The 20,875-nt window shown below is 51.4% G+C and overlaps 3 protein-coding genes across 16 annotated transcripts; all 3 read right to left on the bottom strand.

Annotated features, from left to right (window-relative positions):
• Positions 1-3: 3 nt before the first annotated feature.
• On the bottom strand, positions 4-6,434 carry LOC119094632 (ribonuclease H2 subunit A). Of its 11 annotated transcripts, none has more exons than XM_037217726.1 (7): positions 6,413-6,434; positions 4,892-5,060; positions 4,268-4,466; positions 2,757-2,883; positions 1,984-2,170; positions 1,186-1,309; positions 4-597 (listed from the first exon to the last, which is right to left on the bottom strand). In XM_037217726.1, exons 2-7 carry the CDS (start codon positions 5,031-5,033, stop codon positions 471-473), a joined length of 906 nt encoding a protein of 301 aa, XP_037073621.1. In that variant the 5' UTR covers positions 5,034-5,060; positions 6,413-6,434; the 3' UTR covers positions 4-470. The 11 variants fall into 11 exon arrangements, with proteins under 11 accessions (XP_037073621.1, XP_037073614.1, XP_037073617.1 ...); XM_037217719.1 differs by having other exon boundaries at positions 6,385-6,424; XM_037217722.1 differs by lacking the exon at positions 6,413-6,434 and adding an exon at positions 6,282-6,378.
• Positions 6,435-7,551: 1,117 nt separating this feature from the next.
• On the bottom strand, positions 7,552-14,375 carry LOC119093956 (ribosome biogenesis protein NOP53). 4 transcript variants are annotated; one of them, XM_037216979.1, is made up of 9 exons: positions 14,320-14,375; positions 12,361-12,495; positions 11,993-12,172; positions 11,223-11,386; positions 10,738-10,869; positions 10,108-10,247; positions 8,710-8,918; positions 8,043-8,306; positions 7,552-7,761 (listed from the first exon to the last, which is right to left on the bottom strand). In XM_037216979.1, the coding sequence occupies exons 1-9, from the start codon at positions 14,346-14,348 to the stop codon at positions 7,671-7,673; spliced, it is 1,344 nt and encodes a 447-aa protein (XP_037072874.1). In that variant the 5' UTR covers positions 14,349-14,375; the 3' UTR covers positions 7,552-7,670. The 4 variants fall into 4 exon arrangements, with proteins under 4 accessions (XP_037072874.1, XP_037072876.1, XP_037072875.1 ...); XM_037216981.1 differs by having other exon boundaries at positions 14,328-14,367; XM_037216980.1 differs by having other exon boundaries at positions 14,185-14,320.
• Positions 14,376-15,814: 1,439 nt separating this feature from the next.
• mTerf3 (mitochondrial transcription termination factor 3) lies at positions 15,815-20,668 on the bottom strand. The gene is given in 5 exon segments (XM_037217126.1): positions 15,815-16,050; positions 16,052-16,240; positions 17,670-17,882; positions 19,446-20,174; positions 20,494-20,668. Coding segments are annotated over 4 exon segments (1,125 nt in total). The 5' UTR covers positions 19,989-20,174; positions 20,494-20,668; the 3' UTR covers positions 15,815-15,870.
• Positions 20,669-20,875: the final 207 nt, after the last annotated feature.

Below are 20,875 nucleotides of genomic sequence, written 5' to 3'. Positions count from 1 at the left end.
GGACGCGGAATCTGCACGGATACCGAGCACGCAAGGCGCACCCAAGTTCACGGCATTTTATTCAGTCAAAAGCCACGCTCATTCTGCAGTTCATTTCAGTGGCGTGCACTCAGCATTCACAAAAGCACCTTTTCACGGAAGCGATTGTCTTCTGTTGACAACTCAGGGTCCGGGGTTTTCCATGCGACCCAGCAACACAAAAATGCGATGTAAAAAGCGGCGCTTTTCTTGGGACGACAAGCCTTCAAACAGCGCTGCAAACACCAGGACAAGGAATACGGCGCACTCGCTCGCCACGCCTGTATAAAGGCCCGACCACACCCCCTCAGCTCCGAGACCAACACCGCAGCGCCCTCCCGGCCGCTCCCCTCCCACCGTTCAACGAGTCTGCGTCACCCCCTGTCCTCGCAGTGTGCCGCCCACCAGCGCTGGGGACCGGCGCGAGTGCCAGCCGCGCACGAGTCGGCGTGTCAGAGTGGCGGCGCCGGGCGCAGATGGCGCTCCGTAAAGAACACGTGGCGCGCGCCCTGGCCGCCGAACAGAGCGGCCACTGACGGCGTGTCGCGCGCCGCCGCGTTCTCGTCGTCCGGCTTCTCCCTGGAGCAGAGCACTCGAGCGTCACCAGGAGGGATGTGGTGGGGTAGGTGGGATGGCACGGGGGGGGGGGGGGGCATGGGATGCAGGCGCCGCGAGGGAAGACATGGCGGGGGAGACAAACAGACGGGTAGCGTGCCGGCTAGCGTGCTGCAGCGCATCTGCTCAGCGATCAAAGAGCGGCACAGCCCTGTCTTCACGACCCCATTCAAAGAAAATTGCGGCTGCAGATCCAGTGAAAAGAAATTGGATCAGAATGTGACCGACAGCCAAGAACTGACTGCAATAAAATACAAAGCATGACCACAAATCCATTGAATCCTATCATGCACACATCTCCTGCTGCACCTTACCACACAATCGTCCATCCGCACAAACATATCCAGATTTATCCCACTTACTATTACACAATTTTACCACCATGTTCCAAATCACACCACTCAGATGACAGGACGGCCGTGCGACGGGCACAGACGCCACGCCACTGCTCTGTGAGCCGACGCCCTCGAGCGGACCACGAGACGGACCGCAGACGGAGGTCACGCCGCCGGCTACCAAGACCAGCCAGGGACCGAGACCGCCGTCACTGACCACTGCACGCCGACGGCCGACGTGTCCAGGATGGTCTGGCAGGTGGACCAGCTGAAGCGCACGAGACTGGGAAAGCCGAACACCGGGTCCAGGCTGGACGCCAGGAACCGCTTCGTCTGCGGGTCTGGCGACGGCGGCCGCACGAGCCGGGGTCAGCGGCCTCACGCGTTAGTGTCCGAGCTTCACAGGGGGTTGTAATGATGTGGTCGGCAGCCTGGTGACTTTAGCGGCCCCAGGGCCGGCGGGGAGATCGCTGGCGTTATGAACGTTTCATGGGCTACTTGAGCTTTTCATGCATGTGTGTGGGTATGCTATTTTTATACTGTCTCTGTACTCTCTGTATTATTAACAGCATGACTGAGCATTAAGAAACACGCTGCGATCAACAACGCAGGGCTTAGTGTCGGCATGCTTACGCTAGCCCATTCAAGGAGGGACATAGCGTAGTAGTACTGTGAGGTGGCGCCAAATGCAGATATACAGCACATGAAACTTACAATAACGCATCTGCAATTGTCACAAGTCTATGGTGTTGCTTTAGACATAGTTCGTTCCTAATTTACATGTCCATTCTCAACTTCTACACATGAAGACCGAGGGCTTCGGGGTTTTGCGGTCCCGTTAATGCCCAATGAGGCTGTAGGGCTCGCCATTGCCCACCCCGGCACCACACGGTTTTAACCCATTTCGATCGGGCTGAAAGCCTCCCAATTAGACCGCACTGTGCCGGACTCGAGATTTCGAGTCCGGACGTCCAAACCGTGCAAGCCCTCGCTCCGCTGGTAGCGTTTCCCTCACCGGCGGGGTAGCCGCTGCCCAGCGCAGCCACGTCCACCTCCATCTTCTCGGGGCAGGTCCAGTGGGCCAGCGCGCGGTCGCGCACCACCTTGGCGCAGATGCTGGCCGCCGACACGGTTGGGAAGAGCGCGTCGGCCTTCTTGCTGACGGTGATCTTCAGGCCGGGGAAACGCGCCTCCAGCTTGGCCTGCGGGCCGCGGAAGCCGTCTGAGATGAGGGCCCGGGTGCCGGGGCGCGGGACGGCGGCCGACGCGGCGCCACGACGCGCGTGCGCCGACGTCTGTTGAACCTCGTCACCGCTGTCGACACTGGTGCAGAGCATGCCCACGCGCGCCCGTTGCCGGCTTGCTTTGACGTGTCTTCATCCAGGCAGCATGCACGTGTATGACGAACAGCCGACGCTCTCACGCAGTGTCTATGTGTGCGTATGTGGGGGGGGGGGGGGGGGGGGGAGGCGGTGCGACTCAGCGAGCGACTGATGGGGACGCGACACGGCCGGACACCGGCTGGCAGGTCAGCACAGCCGCGCACGAGCGGCAGTGACGACCTCTCCCAGCGGGACCATCGGCGGAGCGGAGAAGGCGCCGCCAGCGCGCGACAGACAACGTAGCGTAACCAGACACGCAGGCGTGGAGCGAGGACATCCGTGAAGCACCGGCTTCACACGACGCCTCAGATGCTTGTCGTCCCCCCTCAGTAGAGCTGCACCCGTCCGCCGACGGCGCGTCGGACGGCCTGCCGGTGCCCGACGGACGGCCTGACTGTACGCTCACCTGGTACTTCTCGGGCGGCCCGACCGTGTCCACGTACACCTCGGTGACATTGACGCCCGCCTCTCGACAGCGGGCGATGAGCGCGATGGCCGCGTCGTGCGACATCCAGTTGAGGTTGTATTTGGACCTGCGCCGGCGTGCCGAGTCAGTGCAGCCAGTCCTCACTAACGTGCCGTTACAGCTGATGCGGTTTGACATAGTCATCTCGACGAGACCTGACAACGTATGAGCCACTGACACGGAAAAAATGCATGCCCATGTCATGACTTGAAAAAAGTAAATGCACGTTCATCTCGTTTAAGACTTTCACAAGCTTCGATGATATTGTGATATCCACGGTGAATTAATGACGGTTGTAATGAAAAAGTGGGCTACAACCTGGTACAAGGGTTCTAAGACAAAGCGTCGAAGGGCGATTAACCGAATGTTATCTCACCAGATGTGAAAAACTCGCAGGCCTTTTGCCGCCTTCTTAAAGGTGGGCGGCTAAGGGGCAAAACAGCGATTAACGAAACGCAAATAAAGACGGAACGCTAGTTAGCTACGCGCCAATTAGCCGAAATGTTCATAAGATGAATGCCAAGATGCGAAAACAGCCTTTAGGAGAATGTCAATTATTCGAATGGAAATTCACTGACTGGCCAATTAACGACCTGAATGTGGATTTAACGATTAGAAATCACTGAAGTGATACGCCGGCAGGCCGTCGAGGGCAGCCAATGGGCCACGCTAAGAATTGATGGGGATGGGATGGGTTGGTGGGACAACACATACTGCTAAGGACGTGGAGTAATTCGGTTCGGTTTGACATGTTTAGTTCTAAATATGGTTGGATGGGCCAATAGCCCATTAGCCCACCAGAACGATGGCCCACCCCTTTAACATCGATGAATGTTACAGGTAACATCTGTTAATGTCCACTATAACCCATCCGACGGTGTTTATGGGCTATTCAACCCCGTTTTTCGGTATTCTCGTAGCGTGCTTGGCTTTGCCGCAACAAGAGGAAAAACTGTCGAACCTGTCCAAAGTCTGATTCACCAAAGCTCGGTCATAACTATTGGATCCAGGCGACAAGAGCATCTCAATGGCATCCTTCTCATGGCTTCAGCTTGCATAGTTCTCAAGGTATCAAGGGGAGAAGACTGCTGGAATCTCACATCGTGGGGTGACAGTGAAAAAAGGCCTACAGAAGCTCTGTCCACTGCCCATTAACATTTTGATGCATAAGCATTCAACCAAAATACATTCAGTCATTGCTACTTGTTTCATAACACAATGCATTTCAGTACATAATGTTTGATCAAGGAACATTTCAGCTGATGAATATTTGATGAGAGCATTTCAGTACATTAATGCTGTAACACCAGAACATCTCAGCAATCAGCATTCCACTCCAGGGCATTTTGGCAAATTGGCATTCAACCAAAATATCAGAAAATTAGCATTCAGTAAATACTGCCTTTCAACTTTGACTCTACAGGAAAACTGACACACTGACTGTTGCTCACCTTTTGAACATGTTCCGTGAGATAAAGCTGGGAGAGAGGATTTCCACCTCCCAACCGAGGAAGTCACCACTATCATTGAGCAAGATGAGAAGCTTCTCCCTCGCCTCCAGACTCAGAGTCTTAGAGTCTGCACACTTCAGGGCTTTCAGTTCAGCCAGCTTACTGACTGGGCAGTATGCACAGCCATACACCATTGGTCCTGGGGAATATATCTAGATTAAGAGCATGCCTTGGCATCAATGAATGCATTGGTTAATATGCACAAGGTAGACACAGGGTACTCAAATAATTAAGGATAGTGTATCATGTTACCAAAATAGCAAACTGTATCCAAACATCACCACAAAGGCATATTTTTAGCCCATGTTCCCTGGAAACACAACACCTACTCAATACAGTTTCAACTACATTCATCACTTCTTAGGGGGTGTAGTTTCTTACTGAGTTGGGGGAGGGCTTCCCTGCCCACATTGGTTAGAAAGTGGGAAAAATCCAGGGATAAGCATGTTTCTTGGCATATTTTAGGTGCACTTTGGTCTTTTTTTAACTGTTCAGCAGTCCAACCCCAACACATTCTGAGAAACTACACTCCTGTTTGAAACTACACCCATCACATCTGCTTACCCAGCACTGGTCCTCTGCCTGCCTCATCAATGCCCAGCATGCAGGGCTCAGATTTACAAATATCTGGGACAGCTGAAGAAATGATGTGTGTTGCAGTGTTCTTGCCATCAGAAAATTCCTTTATTTTGGCATCCAAATCCATCTTAACACATTTAGGTGTATGCTGTAACTGAAAAACAATGGTTATGATATAGCAGAAAAACAATGCTGGATCCAGTCATTATCATCAATGAACATATATGTTACTGACATATATGTTCTGGCTGACATATATCTTACAACTAACATATATGTTACCAATAAAACAGCTTCTTCACAAATCAGAGTAAGTCTCTATGCAGGTTAACACCTGAACAGTTAATATAGCTGCTGTGTAAGCAACCTAAAAACAAATTTGCTCAAATTTGTATTTACTCTCAGGTACAAACACATAGAAAGTATGAATTTATTGGGCCCTATAGGTGCTGTAAGGTTAGCCAGAAGCTTACACAATGGCAGGAACCACACAAGGACACAAATCCTTAAAAAACATTAAAATTCCTTTTTTATGAAAACCAACATTCCTAACCTTGCTAAGAGGATTGGTTTGAAACACCATGTCCCAATCATCAGCTGGTGGGCATGCAAAACACTCTGCTCCATGGTGTTTGAAGTAGATTAAATGATTTTAAGAAGCTGATGCAAAAATAAGCTTTACATTGCCATAATATATATGTATATATATATATATATATATATATATATATATATATATATACTAAATACTAAACCACCATCACCAACACTAGCTTATACCTCCTCCCTAAGCAATGCAATTGGCAAGATGCACAGGATGTTGTTGGGGAGGCACATTGAAGAACACCACACTGTGTGACCCCAGTGATCTCCCTTAAGAGGGTCACACCCTTCTGATGAAGAAATCAACATGCATACCTACATCTGAATCCTGCCATAAACACAAGAAACACCCCAAATATTCCCCTACCAGGAACCAAAAATCAACATCAGGGCAAGACTACACAAAATCAAAATATTTCTGGCAGAATTCCTCCAGAACTACAGGGAGATCACATAATTAAGCATACCAACATATTGTGTGGGTACGGCCAAATTTGATAACAATCAACAGCACACATTTGATGGTCGAGTACTTTGTGGCGCCCCTCCCGTCTCAATACGGTCATAAACCTACATGATCTTGTCCGCATAACAAATTACCCACACCGAACTATTCTGCAGCATCTCTACCCTTCAATTGCTCCTCCCGTGTCATGTCATTGGGGCTTTACGACGCACTCAACTGCTGAGGCTATATAGCGTCGCCTGCCTCCCACCCCAACAGGAAGGGCGGGCACCGCAGCATTTGCTGCTCCCATCCGCAATAACTTACGACGCAAGTTGCACAAGCGAAACTTTGTCACAAAAGACAAATAACTACCAGTATGCCCGGCTGAAAATATTCAAAATAAACCATGCATATGCTTTAATGCCACCTTGCTGAAGCCCCGCCACCACCGCTACCGCATATATCCGGCCATCGTGTGTTTCGCGCCAGTTTTAAAACGCGCCAAACTACGTGACATTGTCCTACCATATCGATATACTTCCAGAAGGAAAGGATTTCTTTCACGGAAGCCAGGGATTCCCCATCACACAGGTGCCATCCATTTTCCGGCTGGCCTTGCCTAAGGTTCATCAATTCATCGCTCGAACACGCGCGTAAACGTGGAGGAGCGTTCCGCACTTAAAACACAAGGTATAAGCGTGCTATTGCATTGCGAAATTGATCAACACTAGACTTTTTGCCTCCCAGGCTCGAGCTTTTGTATCGCTTTTGATGGGGCATTGCCGCTCCTAGCGCTTGCTTCACCCCCTCAATATTTTACCAATATTGCAAAATATTTGGAAACACCAGAACTTTTGCCAAATTTTTGCCAAAATCCCCAATAGGCCTCGGAGCCTCACTCATGTCCACCACCTCTCCAGCTTACCGCAGGTAGGCTAGCACTTGGCGGCGACGGCCTTTGGTTTTTAACAGGCATGATATGGTATATGTCATGGTACATTGTAAAGCTGCACAGGCGGCACATGCCTTTCCCGATAACATTGAGCGCCAAACTGGACGCCCCAGCCGCCTAGACATCCCGCGCGCGATTAAACTGGCAACAAGCATTGCCAGACAGGTAACGATGAGGTTACCACGCACCGCGCTGAAGTATTGTTGACAACTTTCTCTTCGACACGCATTTGGCTCCTATGGACCGGTTTTATTTCCACATGATCCGTGCTAGCCTGCTCCCGACGTTCGATACGCAGCGGCGTGCCAAGAAGTTCCAACGCACCGGGTAAGTGCGCGCACCCTCTCCACGGCTCGGCGCGTGTGGTGCCCCCCACTCCCCCCCCCCCCCCCCGACAGCGTCAGCGACGGCGCCAGGTGTGCGGGCTGATGAAGGACAGCCGAACATGCCCAGGAACGGCACCGAACGTCGCAGTCAGTTTTTTAGACCTGTATCATGAGGTCCATGAGAGACAACGTTCCACAGCACACATCGCACACGCCTCCATGCATTTCACGTCTAGGCTTGCAAAAACCCATGTTTGAACGTTCCTAGTTTAGAAAAGGAACGACGTCTCCCAGAATGGTCCTAAAAAGCCAACGATCCGGGAAATAATGGATCTTTATTTGCCGCGAGTCGTCGTCATATGCCAACGACGGGCAGAGCACAGCGCCCTGCACCGTTACGTCCCCTCCAGATTCCCCAACACTGTGCCATGTTCATCACAGATTCCTCTCTGTTTTCAGCTTGTTTGGCTCCCGTTCGGAGCCAGTGATGCGGTCGAAACGCTTCCTCTTCAGCTGCTTCTTTTGCCTGTAAATGTCCGCAACAAGTCAGTCATACCCTCTGGTCTGCAGTACCCATAGGACGTGACGGAGGCATAGCAAATGATGCTGCAAATCAAAGCTGCACTATTCATTATTAAACAAAATCCTTCGCCTCTACACCTTAAGCATACCCTGAATCAACTGCCGAACGTATCCTTACAGCCAAGCATCACGTCACTCCTCGAAACCCCGCCGCAGCTCCACCATCACACACTGAAGCAGCGTTCGCCCCCCCCCCCCCCTCCCGCCTCATCCCTCGGCGCTCACGTGGTGCGGACGCGCGGCTCGATGACGTTGCGCCGCTGCAGCGACTTGAAGCGCTCCTGCAGCAGGTCGCCCTCGGTGCGCACGTTACGTAGTGAGCCGGGCAGCTCGTCGCTCAGGCTGACCTCTAGCGGCGCCGCCTCGTAGCGGTGCCGGCCCAGCGTCAGCGGCTGCTCGGCGCGCGCGCTGCGGCGCACGGCGCGGCGCTGCTGGCGCTCCGCCGTGCGTGCCGCCTGCTCACGCAGCTCGCGCGCCAGCGTGCGCACCCTGCGACGGCGGAGGGGCAGCGGGGCTGAGGTCGGTGGCGTGCGTGGGGACACAGACGCGGCGGGCTCGAGCGGCGTCGCACGTGGCGTGATGGAACATCAAGACTGCAGCGCCTATGACCCGGTCGAAAGCAAGGTTACATTGTCAGATTTTGCACCACATCACGTGATGAGCAACGAGGCAGCATCGCCATGAATCAAGCGACTGGTTTTATGATTCAAACGAGAAAAAAACTACGCCTCCAGGGTGACTACTTTGCCGTTCGACCACCCCACATCGAACATGCCAACGAGCCAGGAGGTCCAACGTCACAACTGACCTCGTGCACTTCCACACAGGTGGCGTTACAACCGCGCGGAGGTCGTGCGTCCTCCTTCCGCTGCTATCCCCCTCCCCCGCTCACCTGAACACCTCGTTTTCCGTGCGCCGTGTGTCAATGGCGGCCAGCCGGTGTCGCTCGGTCACCTTCCTCTCCCGCATCTTGCGCCGCTGTTGCTTCGTCTTCGGCTTGGGCACCCTCCGCACCAGCGGACCCGTGGCCGACTTCTCGTCGTCGCCCTTCTCGTCGTGGTCGTCCTGCAGGCCTCCCGACATCTCTTTCACCCAGTCCGACTGCGAACACGGGCAGCCGAGCTGAAGTTGCGGGCTCAGTGTGGCGTTGATTTAAGTCCATTCGGGGCTTCCTGCGCTGACAAGGGGCCTTGCGGGCAACCCTGCCACCAGTCTCATTACAAAGCCGAGGTGGACAGTCGGATCCGAGTGACATAATGTGCTCATTCCATTCAGAAAAACAACAACATTCACCGCAACAGCAAATGTCTGGGCCGAATCCTCAGACCCCAATGCACACGTATGTCGAATGGCAATGTGCAACGCAAAGTCATACCGCGACGTCGGTTATTTGTGAAAATGTGCACACCCACACACCAACACTCCCACAGAGAGAGCTGAATTATTAATGTGGACATGGCGCTGCAAAATGCTGTCCGTAATGTCCCTAAAAGTGGCTAGAACGCTGGGCGAGCATCAACAGACGGCCCCATGCATTACATTCAATGGCGGGGGCGGGGTGGGGATTAAGGACTTGTTAGTCCCTTCAGAGTGACCCCCCTCATCCCCTCAGAGAGGCCAGCTGGTGGCCCCATCAGATCCGCCAGTGCACCGAAGAGATGGTATAGTTTGATGGCAACAAACAACATGTATACCACACCGCAGTCGTAAAGACGAGTTTTATTCTATGGATCAATAATTGAAAATGGGAATGTTACGCGATCCACCAACAGTCCCTGGTCGCAAAAAAAGCTCATCAAATTCCTTGAGCCGCCACAGCGCTAGCTTTCCAGCACTGTAGCAGATCAACATACCACGGGCACGCCCACTGCGAAGCAGGCACTCTGCAGTGATATATACTTCTCGAAGGAGTTAATGCGCTATCAACGCCATGAACGACGGGAGCCATGCAAATGACCAGGAACACTGCCAAATGACAGCAACAGCGTCTGAAACCCAATCATCCCTTCCCCTCCACCAGTCTCGGCACCACCAATCAGACAACACACCCCAGGGGCTGACGGCCGGTGGCCTGGGGCGGCGACCGAGGGTCGGCCTGGGATCAGGACGCGCGTACCTCGGTCGGCCGCACCCCAGGGGCTGACGGCCGGTGGCCTGGGGGGGGGGGGGGGGAATCGTGAGCCGGCCTGGTATCAGGACGCACGTAACTTGGTCGGCCGCACCCCAGAGGCTGACGGCCGGTGACCTGGGGCGGCGACCGAGGGCTGGGCTGGTATCAGGACGCACGTACCTCGGTCGGCCGCACCGACGGGAACTTGGCCGTGGTCTGCCGCTCCCAGCGCTGAAAGTCGGCCTCTTTACGGTGCTCCACCTGGACGGCCTTCTCCAGCAGCGCCGCGTGGTCGCCCGCCTCCGGGTGGTACGACTGGCCTGCGGGCGGCGCAGGGGATGAGGAGGGGGTCACTCCAAGGGAGCAGACAGGGTACAGGCGCGCCGGCTGCCGGCTCAACTCCGCCCAAACACCGGGCGCTGCCGACGTAATAGCGATGCTCACCATGATCTGAACCATGCAGCTATTTATCAAGTTGTGGAGGATGCTCAGGAGAAGGTCTTGAGATAACAACTGATTTCAGCAGAATACAATACACCTTGAGTGATTTTGACCGCGGCGCGGTACCTAGCCAAAGCTTTCCTCTCAATCACACAGCGGGTTGCTTTGTGCCCTACCCACAGCCATAACTGACAGGGGGACGGGACGCACGTTTATCACACAATTCACACGCCTGCCACGCGTTCTCTCGCCCTCTTGGCTACCGGCGGTGGTCATTTTGCAGCTGCCAAAACCATCGCGTGCCGGCACCAGCCTCCGTCCACCCGTCGCCTGCTCTCCCCGCCGTCCACCACCGCACCCCAGCCTCACCAGCATGCGGCGTCTCGACGGCTGGCAGCAGCGACGTCTTGACGCGCATGTAGAGCGGCCGGCGCACGCGCCCGTCCATGCGCAGCCGGCGCAGGTGCGTCGCGCCCACCTCCGTCCAGTCGTCCACGTCAGCTGACGGCGAGCAGGCAGCCAATCAGGACGGAAAGACAAACGAATAAGCGGCCAATCAGGGCGCAGAGATGAGCAGCGAACACGAAGGGCAATCGAGCAGAGGTCAAGCTGCTTCAAACAGGTGTCGTTAATGCCACAGGGGGTCGAGCAGCAATATTAGTAAAACCAAACTTACAAGTCAGAGCCTAAAAGTGCCTGAAATAAAAAAAAATTGTGCAGTCAGGCCCTTTGCCAATGCTGCTGATATTGCAACAAAACGAAAAAAATACTCGAGACGCTACATGTTCTAACGACTGGCGATGACTAAAAAAGCTGGACATAATTCTCAGAAAGCTGATAACCAGAATACTTACAATCTTGGTCGTCAGCCCACGGGTCTTTAGGAAGTTGTTTTTTCTCTGTAGCTTCTTTCTTCTGAACTGCATCATGTATGTGAAGAGCATTAATTGCATTTTTAGTCTTCTTTTTCTTGGTCTTAGCTTTCACAAAGGCAGGCCGCTTATCTTTAATAACGCGCCTGAAAGCGCACGCACAAGGTTAAAGCACCAACACAAAGTTTTCTTCAGCGCCTAATGTTCGAGAAACGGTACAATGCAGCGTCAGATTGGCTCCTGGATGTTCTGCTTATTACCGGCACCTAGCCAAAGTAACTCACCTCTACCATGAATCCATTTCCGCAATGGGGGCACCGTCGTAAACTGTTCAAATCATGGCCATCGGCTCGAACGTCCCCTGGCCTTTAATCCAGTTACCATCACCACAGATGGCGCGAAGAATCGTGAGCGAGTGTACACAGCAACAAACGACAGGGCCTGGATCGCCTCAAACTCAAAATTATTGGACTCCACTTTAACCAAGCTGGGTAACCCTTTCCTGCGCCATTCAGAGACCATGGATTAATGTCCTGTATCAACATTCCCCTCGCTGGGATATCAGAAGCTACTTGACGGATCCTGTCGTCATTTCAAGGTGGTCTCAAGGTGATCCCAGTGATCTCAGATGGATCATCATGTTCTCTTCCACATGCCAAAGTATTAAGTTTGATGTTACGGAACATAAATAGGCGCGCAAACACTACACATGTTATCACTACACATATTATCTTTTCAACCCCTTCACTCACGTCTTTACAGGCACTTTGGCTCCGGGAAGACCTTTCAAATTCTGGAAACATCTCAAATTATCTTGGTCCACTTTCGGTTTTCTGGGTCGTCGCTGCTGCAGAGACACGTCGGGTTTAAGGACCTCTGGCTTGCTGTCGACGATGAACATGTCACTGCTCTCTTTATCCGCCACCAAGCCACTGAAACACAAACATCCGCCACCTTATTCCACGAGACTCCAATCCCCAACTAAGATGACAACTTTCCGAAAACTTGACATTCGGCCCAATCTAACATGGGCATTGATTGGAATGAAATGACGAAAAATGGCTGTTCACTCCTGCAACTTGCGAGACCTTGGCTGATTGAGCATGACACTTCAACTCACCCAAACCGCTCCTGAAGGCGAACATCATCTAGGTATTCTTCAACCTCAGAAATGTTCACTTGTTTCTTCCATGATTTCTTCTTGTGCCTTGGCATACGGCCTTTACTTTTCGCCCCCATGATTGCTGTTGAAAAGCTGTAACAAGTAACAAAATTATATTTGGTTTCCCCATCTTCCCATTACCTCTCAAGAAACCATATGAAGCACAGATGAGCAAGACATGAGTGACATCAGTCAATTGTCACCATGTGATTGACATAAAAAACTACACAAATTAAGCCCAACACTTTTGGTAACCCCCCCATTTCATTTGAAAATTGTATTGGAAGTTCTGCCCTTCATGGGAGTCAACAGCCAGCATACAACAATGCTGCCTCCACAACCAGTCCACGAATAGCATTGCCCAAAACTACTTGGCTATGAGTGTGGCTGGGCAGTGCATATTTCAGTGCACGTCAGTAGATTCAATTTACAGGATTTTGGTGATCATGACCAAATAATTCTAAAAAACAACCTTTGAAGTGAATATTAGCAGGATTAGGAGTATACATGCCAGTGAAGTTTTAATTGCCCAATTTCTCTCAGCAAAAGCTACAGTGTCTTGTATTCCTGATCATTCAATAGAAAGCGGCATAAGTTACTCACATGCTGTTTACTGGTGCACCAATGGGTTGGGTGGCTGTGAAATCTGTAGTTTGTTGGTAGCAGTACCTGGCACATACAACTACACCATGTAGATAGCTCCAAAGCCACATCTGCTCCAGTTTCTGAGATCTAGTAGTTTTTGTCAAAATGGGAAGACCATTCATTTTTGTTTGAAAGTGCATGGTGATCTACTGCACCATAAATCAAATGTGTCCAGTATGATTGTTTGTGTTTTTCCAATGAAATCTGTCAGCTTAACAATGCTATAACACTGGGACAGTTTGGACCCATATCAGCCTATTCCATTAAGGTTTTGCTATTTACACATTTCTATGTAATAGCAAGGACATGGGCAATGGCAGTCAATGTGATCCTGTGATATTGCAGATATGACTGCTTGATCAAAGGGCTTGCATGTGAATGAATGATAGTTGGTACAGCACAGCATTCTAAAATGTGCTTCTTGTTGCTGAAGATTTTATATGAAACATATGACAGGAGTGACAAACCTAAGCTTGTAGGAAGTGTGACAGCAAGGTAAAAGGATGCTTGTGTTGAAGTTTTTCTATGGTCAAGTGCAGCTCCCTCAGTCTGGACCTGGCTAAAAATGGCAAGTGATAGATTTACAGCTACTCTTTATATAAATTACCCTTTACAAGAGAACAGATTTAGCATTAACTGGTCATAAACATAGTGACCATGACATGCTGGGTCTCAATGGCTGAGCAACTGTCCATAAATATGCAATGCATGAAATGTAACACAACTGAGTTGGTAGGAGTTGATGGGCATAGCCAAAGTACAACAATGGAGGATATGGAGCTATTGGACACCACAGAGTTACAATTTGGTGCAGTTGCAAATCAAGCTAAGGCCTTTTAACACGAATTAAATCCTTAAATCTAGATGCTGTTGGCCTCTTCCCATGGCAATAACCTTGCATGCTATTGGTTTTGTACCTTAACCTCCATAAAGAGTTAAATAGATGTTACTTTTTGAGCCAATGCACTTAACAGAAAGCTGCTAATTTTAGGGCCAAAACATTGAACAGAGCATCACCAGGGTAATGCAGGTTATTTCAGTATAATCAGCACATGACCAGAGGGGATGGTCAGTAAATGACCCAAAATTCATGGACAGCCCTCATTGCGATGGTCCCAAATAGGTGGTACTCCTTACCTTATGGTGATCGGGAATTATAAAAGGTTTTTATAAATGGCAACAAAACTATTGCTGATGTTCAAATTTTTCGGTATCAGACAGTTCGACAAAATCTAAATCAAACCCACATCGGTGCAACTGGCACATACATACCGCTTTACCGTATTTTGGCAGAGACCCATATGACACACAACCCCAATGGTGGCAACAAGATACGATGGGTACACACGCATGTAACTGTCGCAGACGCGGCTGAAACGCAGCACGAGGAAATAAGCCAGCGCAGCCAAATCTTTCGTGGCTGGAATACATGTGCTTCAGTGGATGTTTATGTTTTGCTTTTACTTGAAAAACGCAACGAACACGCGATTGGCACAGTCATACCAATCACAAATTTGTATTATTGGAAGAAACAAAAGCATATGCAGTAATAGTTTCTGCGGAGCTCAAGTGGAGCATTTGGAGTCGATGGCCGCCGCTTCCCGTGTCAGGCAAAATTGAGCCATGGCCCGAGTTGCATGAAAAAAAACCAGGATAACTGCTGTAATCCCCACCAAATCCGAGGGGTCCTGCCACTGCTTACTTGGACATAGGTCACTGAATTAATTCATGGCTGGAGTTTCATATCAAGGCGAAGGCAGGGCTCGTCTTTAGATCCGCATTTTTTATTCCCACTGTAGATGGCTGCTGACAGGAAGCTGGCGATCGGCGTGATGCGTTTACACTGAGTTTACCTCGTAAGACAAACCCTGGCTGTGTCCCTGGCTTCAAATTTCCTTGGGAACCAGTCAATCCACCACATCAAATCCGTCGTTCAGACTTCTGACACCGAAGTGAAGAGTGCCCCCCCCCCCCCCTCCGAAAAAAACCGAAGACCATTTTCCCGGCAATTGCCCTTGGGTGACCAACTAAATTTCACGAACATCTGACCAGGCCTCAGGTCTCATCGCTGGACGGGGAGGGCAGTGCGTATTCCATAGCACTTGAATTGACGCTGGCATAATCACAGGAAGCCAGCCGCATTCGCATGCATGGAACGCATCACAGATGGCATGACGCGGGACAGCAGGGCCATTCAGTTTCCTAAAGACGATGCTTCACTGACCCTAACCGTCCACACTCGAAAGATCTTTCGCAGGCTTGAACTCGTCATCGTTCTGATAGTGCGCAATGTAGTTTATATATATATATATATATATATATATATATATATATATATATATATATTCAGGTTCAATAAACCAGCTGGACTCCGAAACGACTCCTTCTCGCCGAGAGGGTGGCGTGCTGCGTATTGGGGTGCAAACGTTCATGCTGCATGTAGCTGAAATCTGTTATTTACATATATATATATATATATATATATATATATATATATATATATATGAATATAACAGTCATACCAATGACCATATATGTATATGGTCACCACTCGGCACCAGATCTTCGGTCGTGACGCGGTACATGGACTGCCGATAGTTTTGTTAGAAATAAACATGGTCTTTTCCATAGAAAAAAACGGAATAGGAGCAAGACGCAAAACAATGGAAATGCTTTATGCCAGAGTACGCAAGCTGCTTAATGCATTCATCCAACGTGAAACATTCCGCCCAAGATATTGTTTGATGCCCACCGGAACACGCTCACACTGTAGACATAATTTATTGTAAAGAAGCCATACACATAACCGGGCAAACTCGCAGGTCAGAGGGTTTTCAAGAACTCATTATAGGTGGCGACAGGCACTTTGGCGACATCCCGGCAGAACTGTTCGTCCGTGGAGCCCACCAGGCTGTCGAGGCTGACGAAGCCCGGACGGCTCCTGTCGTACTGGTCTCTGCCCAGCATGTTGAGCATCAGATGCCGCTGCCGCACGCGCCACTGTGCGAAACGTCAGCACATTGGGCGACTCGGCGATCAGACGGTGCGGAAGGCCCATCACATTGTGCAGGAACTGAAGCCGCTCTTGCACAGTGGAGCGGGCCAACGTCCACACCTTGGGCTTCCCCAGCAGGATCAGCCTCATCTCGGCAGAACTGAAGCCGAACTCCTCCTTTATGGTGAACCGCATATCCTGTGAGGGCAAGGCCAATCAGCTGACAGGAACATACACATAGAACGATAATGCTAGGCGAACAAGCAGGGAGGAACACCGCATATTTTCCAGGAATGGTTTTGGGATCCATCCCCGCAAACCGTGGCTGGTTGCCAAGACCCTGACCCAACCTGCCACGTACTTATTCCAGCTGAAAGGACATTTTTGCCATTCATATGTGCTGTCGCACTCGTCACTATCTTCGGCGACGCCAAAGAAAGGTGGCAGAAGTTGCCCTGTTGTTCTCATCAGCTGACAAGTCGAGCCCCGAGCAGTGCGACACAAGCGTGATCCCCCGCACCTCAGGACCCGTGCTGTCGACCGGCTGGTCACGGCCGAGTGGCCGGGACCTGCACTGCCGCGGTGGTTGTGTTGGTCCGGTGTGAAACTTCGGTGCCGGCATCAAGGTGATGCCGGCCCGGAGTGACAAAAAGGGAAACGCGTCCAGAGACGGACGGATCAGGGCAGAACGAGCACCACGTCGTTGTCAGGCTGCACAATGCATATATATATATATATATATATATATATATATATATATATATATAATATCTGGAGCGGTAACGCCACTTTGAGGCCTGTTGGTTAATCTGCCATCAGCAAACAGATGGTGGTACCGACAGCGGTCGCTTATCTACAGTTCGGATACCGGCAACGCTGTCAACCACAAACATAGTAAAAACAACCCTTCAACACACAGTTATAACCACGCACCATATGGTGAGTCCTTATAACTGTTATGCATGTTAATCACCACAGTTATAACCACACGCCACACGCAACCACGCATGCTGGAGCCACCTATCGGTGACCCACTAGTCGCAGCGTACGCCTTGCGCCGCTTCTTTGCCATGCAATGTTACAACACGGCCAAACAATGCCAGCCTAATTCCTTCGCTTAGTCGCAAATCCGCCGCCATAGACGGTATCACGCAGCCGCGGTCATTGGAGCCAAACGAGCATCCAGCGCCGTCCAGTCCGAGCATCCAGCGCCGCGCAAGTCCATGACAAGAGCGAATATATATATATATATATATATATATATATATATATATAGTTCTCTCTCTCTCTCTCCCTCTCCCTCTCCCTCTCCCTCTCCCTCTCCCTCTCCCTCTCCCTCTCCCTCTCCCTCTCCCTCTCCCTCTCCCTCTCCCTCTCCCTCTCCCTCTCCCTCTCCCTCTCCCTCTCCCTCTCCCTCTCCCTCTCCCTCTCCCTCTCCCTCTCCCTCTCCCTCTCCCTCTCCCTCTCCCTCTCCCTCTCCCTCTCCCTCTCCCTCTCCCTCTCCCTTCTCCCTCTCCTCTCTCTCTCTCTCTCTCTCTCTCTCTCTCTCTCTCTCTCTCTCTCTCTCTCTCTCTCTCTCTCTCTCTCCCTGGCCGAACGGCCACATCACCGGCCGCCAGAGCAGCACCTTGATGTCGCGCAGGCGGCTGGTGATGACGCCCGGACTCTTGGCCGCCAGCTGGCGCACCTCGCTCGCTTCCAGCCGGAATAGCTGGGCGAAGAAGCCGAGGCGCCGGTCGATACGGCTCGTGCTGAACAGCAGCCAGAACGGGTCCCGCGTAATGACGGAGGCCACCTGCTGGCGGCTGAAGCGTTTCGCCTCCAGGTAGTTGACCCGCACCTGGTGATGCGTGTGGGCATGGGCATGACGTTGGACAACTGGTGCTTTCACATTCCATTCATACGCAATATGAATGGAGGGTTAACACGACAATTCACTAAAGCATGGGACTTGGCTAGGGCACTTGTACATGTCTGTCTGCGCGCGTTTTGCGTTGCGCCCTGCACGCGCTGGCGGTGGGCCGCTTAAATATGACGTTTTGACACGATACACGTGCGCACGAGACATTTTGCGAGGACAAGTTGCGTGCGCGTACGGCTGATGGGCACCGTATGACACGCCTGTTGCTCTCACGTGCGCGCTGCAAGACAGTACGCCACTTAGTCTATTGGCCTGCGTGACGTTAAGGTGACACGCAGAGCTGGACTGAGAGGGTGAGCAGCCGTTGCAAACCTGCGGCCACGTCTCGAGTGGCAGGCGCCGGAGCGACGCCAAACCAAGTGCCACTTGCCACGTTTACAGGGCCGGTCCCGAAAAGTTCATTGATTTTGGACAGTTTATTTTCTATAACAGACCTCGGTAGTCTACCAAATGGAGCCATGAATCTAACATGAAAAGGATGCGGATTACGGCTGCATTTCGGTGGGGAAGCCTGGATTGTTGGTCCTTCAAAACCGTGGCCAAACATGAAAGCTCTCATGGGTCACAGCAAAATTTACATCGCCATGTGCCCCGATTTACCTAACACATTTTCCGCATTATCGTTGGACATGTTTTGGCCTAATCTGGCAATAGATTAATTACATGAAAACTACGCCAATCTCACATTCTCGCGACATCCGAGTTATCAGCGATCGACCGCTCAGTCTCCGACGTCAAACTCGACGCCAAGCATCGGAAAACACGCGCTGTGTACCGCCTGGCGGCCGGCGGCACTTGTTCAAGTCCCGGTTCAGTCATCGTTCGCGGCAAAAATTGCGACAAGTGACCATCTCCAATCCTCTGCTCGAAGCGTTGTAAAGGAAGCTGCACACATTGAGTGAAAAATTACTGGCGAATGGTGCAGATGGCTACAGGAAAGCATGAACATAAATTGTTTTAAAGGGATGTGTTTTTAAATGGCGGCAGTGTTTACTGCCCGATTTTGAATAAACTGTACAGGATTTGCTCCATGTTGGTAAACCACAAATCTGGCCTGCAGCTGCAATTCGCTCCTCCCTTTTCAACGCTCATGCCTATCTGTACTTCTCGTTGTAAGTGATAAATAACCAAGCAGTTTTAGTGTCATAAAACCCAACTAAACAACAAAATCCCTGTACCTGAGCAATCATCACAGCCTTCCACCGGTTACGAACCACACGACATGAGTCGGTGTACGGGAACCACACCGGTCGCTAAGCGTGCGAATCATGATGCATGCAGAATGCACATGTTAACTCAAAATTCTGTCGTTTGGCGACGCAAGCACACTGTTAATGCCTACGCACTTGCGCACGTGGCCGCGACAATCATTTGTCACCAAACGTCACATTCGCATGTAGTCATCAACTACTTCAACGAGCGAAGTAAACCGACAACATTGCGCGCCCCAATGCCAGACGCCGCTGCCGCCCGCCAGCCCACCTGGAGGTCATCGAGGCGCTCCTTGAAGATGAGCGGGTTGCGCGAGATGAAGGGCCCAAGCTGGTCGTCAGGCACGCCAGCGCCGTGCAGCCACCGTACGCACGGCCACACCTGGCGCTCGAAGTCGAGCCCCACCACGAACTGGGCAATGCCCGGCCGTCTGTCCCAGCCGGACACGTCGACGCCGAGCGCCACCAGCCGGCGCAGGTCGGCCGAGGCCAGCACCAGCGGCGCCAAGTTGTGGCTCCGATTGGGCAGCGGCTCGGCGGCGGTCGGCGCCGGGGTCACATCGGCGCGGGCGTCCACCATGGGGAGGTCAGCGTCCGCCACATCAGGGTCCAAAAGGGCTGTGCCGGGAGGAGAGTTGGCCGCACCAATGTCGAGGCTGGATGTGCTGGTGATGGAACTGGCAGGGTCTGACCTGGGGTCAGCTACAGCAGATGTGGGCTCTGCCTCACATGATGCTGGGTATACTGGATCATGCACCTTTGTCATAGGCACTAGATGCCTTGTCAGGTGATTTACCACTGTCACCAGGAACATCAGAGGGAGCAGAGATTACATCTGATGGCCGCAGCGATGAAGTTGTCCCATGGAGATACTGAGACCGCAGCACAGACAGAACTCTGTAGCTCCACAGAACAGGTGCATGTGGTGTCACAAGTCGTGCATGGTGCTGCATCAGGACACTCATCCCTCTGATCAATGCAGCAGTAGGCTTCCACATGACTGGAACAAAAGAAAAAAAATCATGTGCTCAGCACCAAAATAAAGATCCTACAGCTTGACATGACCAGGCTGCAAGAAGGCACAGACAAACCCATCCAATATGTCAGCCTAGCACCAATGTCAGATTTTCAGTACATCAGTTGAATCAACCAACAGCTTCAGAGCATTCAATAATTGTACAGATTATCAAATTACATTTCATAAATATTACATGGCATTTCATCATTGTTGAACAGCATTTTATGTTGTTCTTTCATTCAGACCAGTTGTTTCTGTGGTAGGAAGTAACCAACGTGCCGCCTAAGTAGACGTCACTTACTTTTCAGGTAGCGAAACAATGGGTTCCAATCACACGATTGTCCTAAAAACTTGACGACATGCCATCGCAAGAATATTGCTTTGGAAAATACCGCTGTTTATACCGTAAGTCTTTTCATATACTGTCATATATTTATAATAACAGCGCTCCTCTCCAGCCCCCAACCTCACCACCAGTGCTGTTCACAGTTGCGGCATATCTTCTCAAGTAGGTGTAGCACAGTCATACACTAGCCAGCTGATCATGACGTCATTACCGATTGAATTGGGTCTCTGCATTTTTTTCCGCATGGTGTCTACGACGTCAATAGGACACCAAGCAAACGGAGAAGACGCTCCAATGCCAGCCAAAGGCTCTGCGCAATGATAAGGGCCCCTGAGTC

Source organism: Pollicipes pollicipes, unplaced genomic scaffold (genome assembly GCF_011947565.3).
Source record: "Pollicipes pollicipes isolate AB1234 unplaced genomic scaffold, Ppol_2.1 Scaffold_4002;HRSCAF=4701_pilon_pilon_pilon, whole genome shotgun sequence".
NCBI classification, from domain to species: domain Eukaryota; kingdom Metazoa; phylum Arthropoda; class Thecostraca; order Pollicipedomorpha; family Pollicipedidae; genus Pollicipes; species Pollicipes pollicipes.
This window is presented reverse-complemented; position numbering and strand designations above follow the sequence as displayed.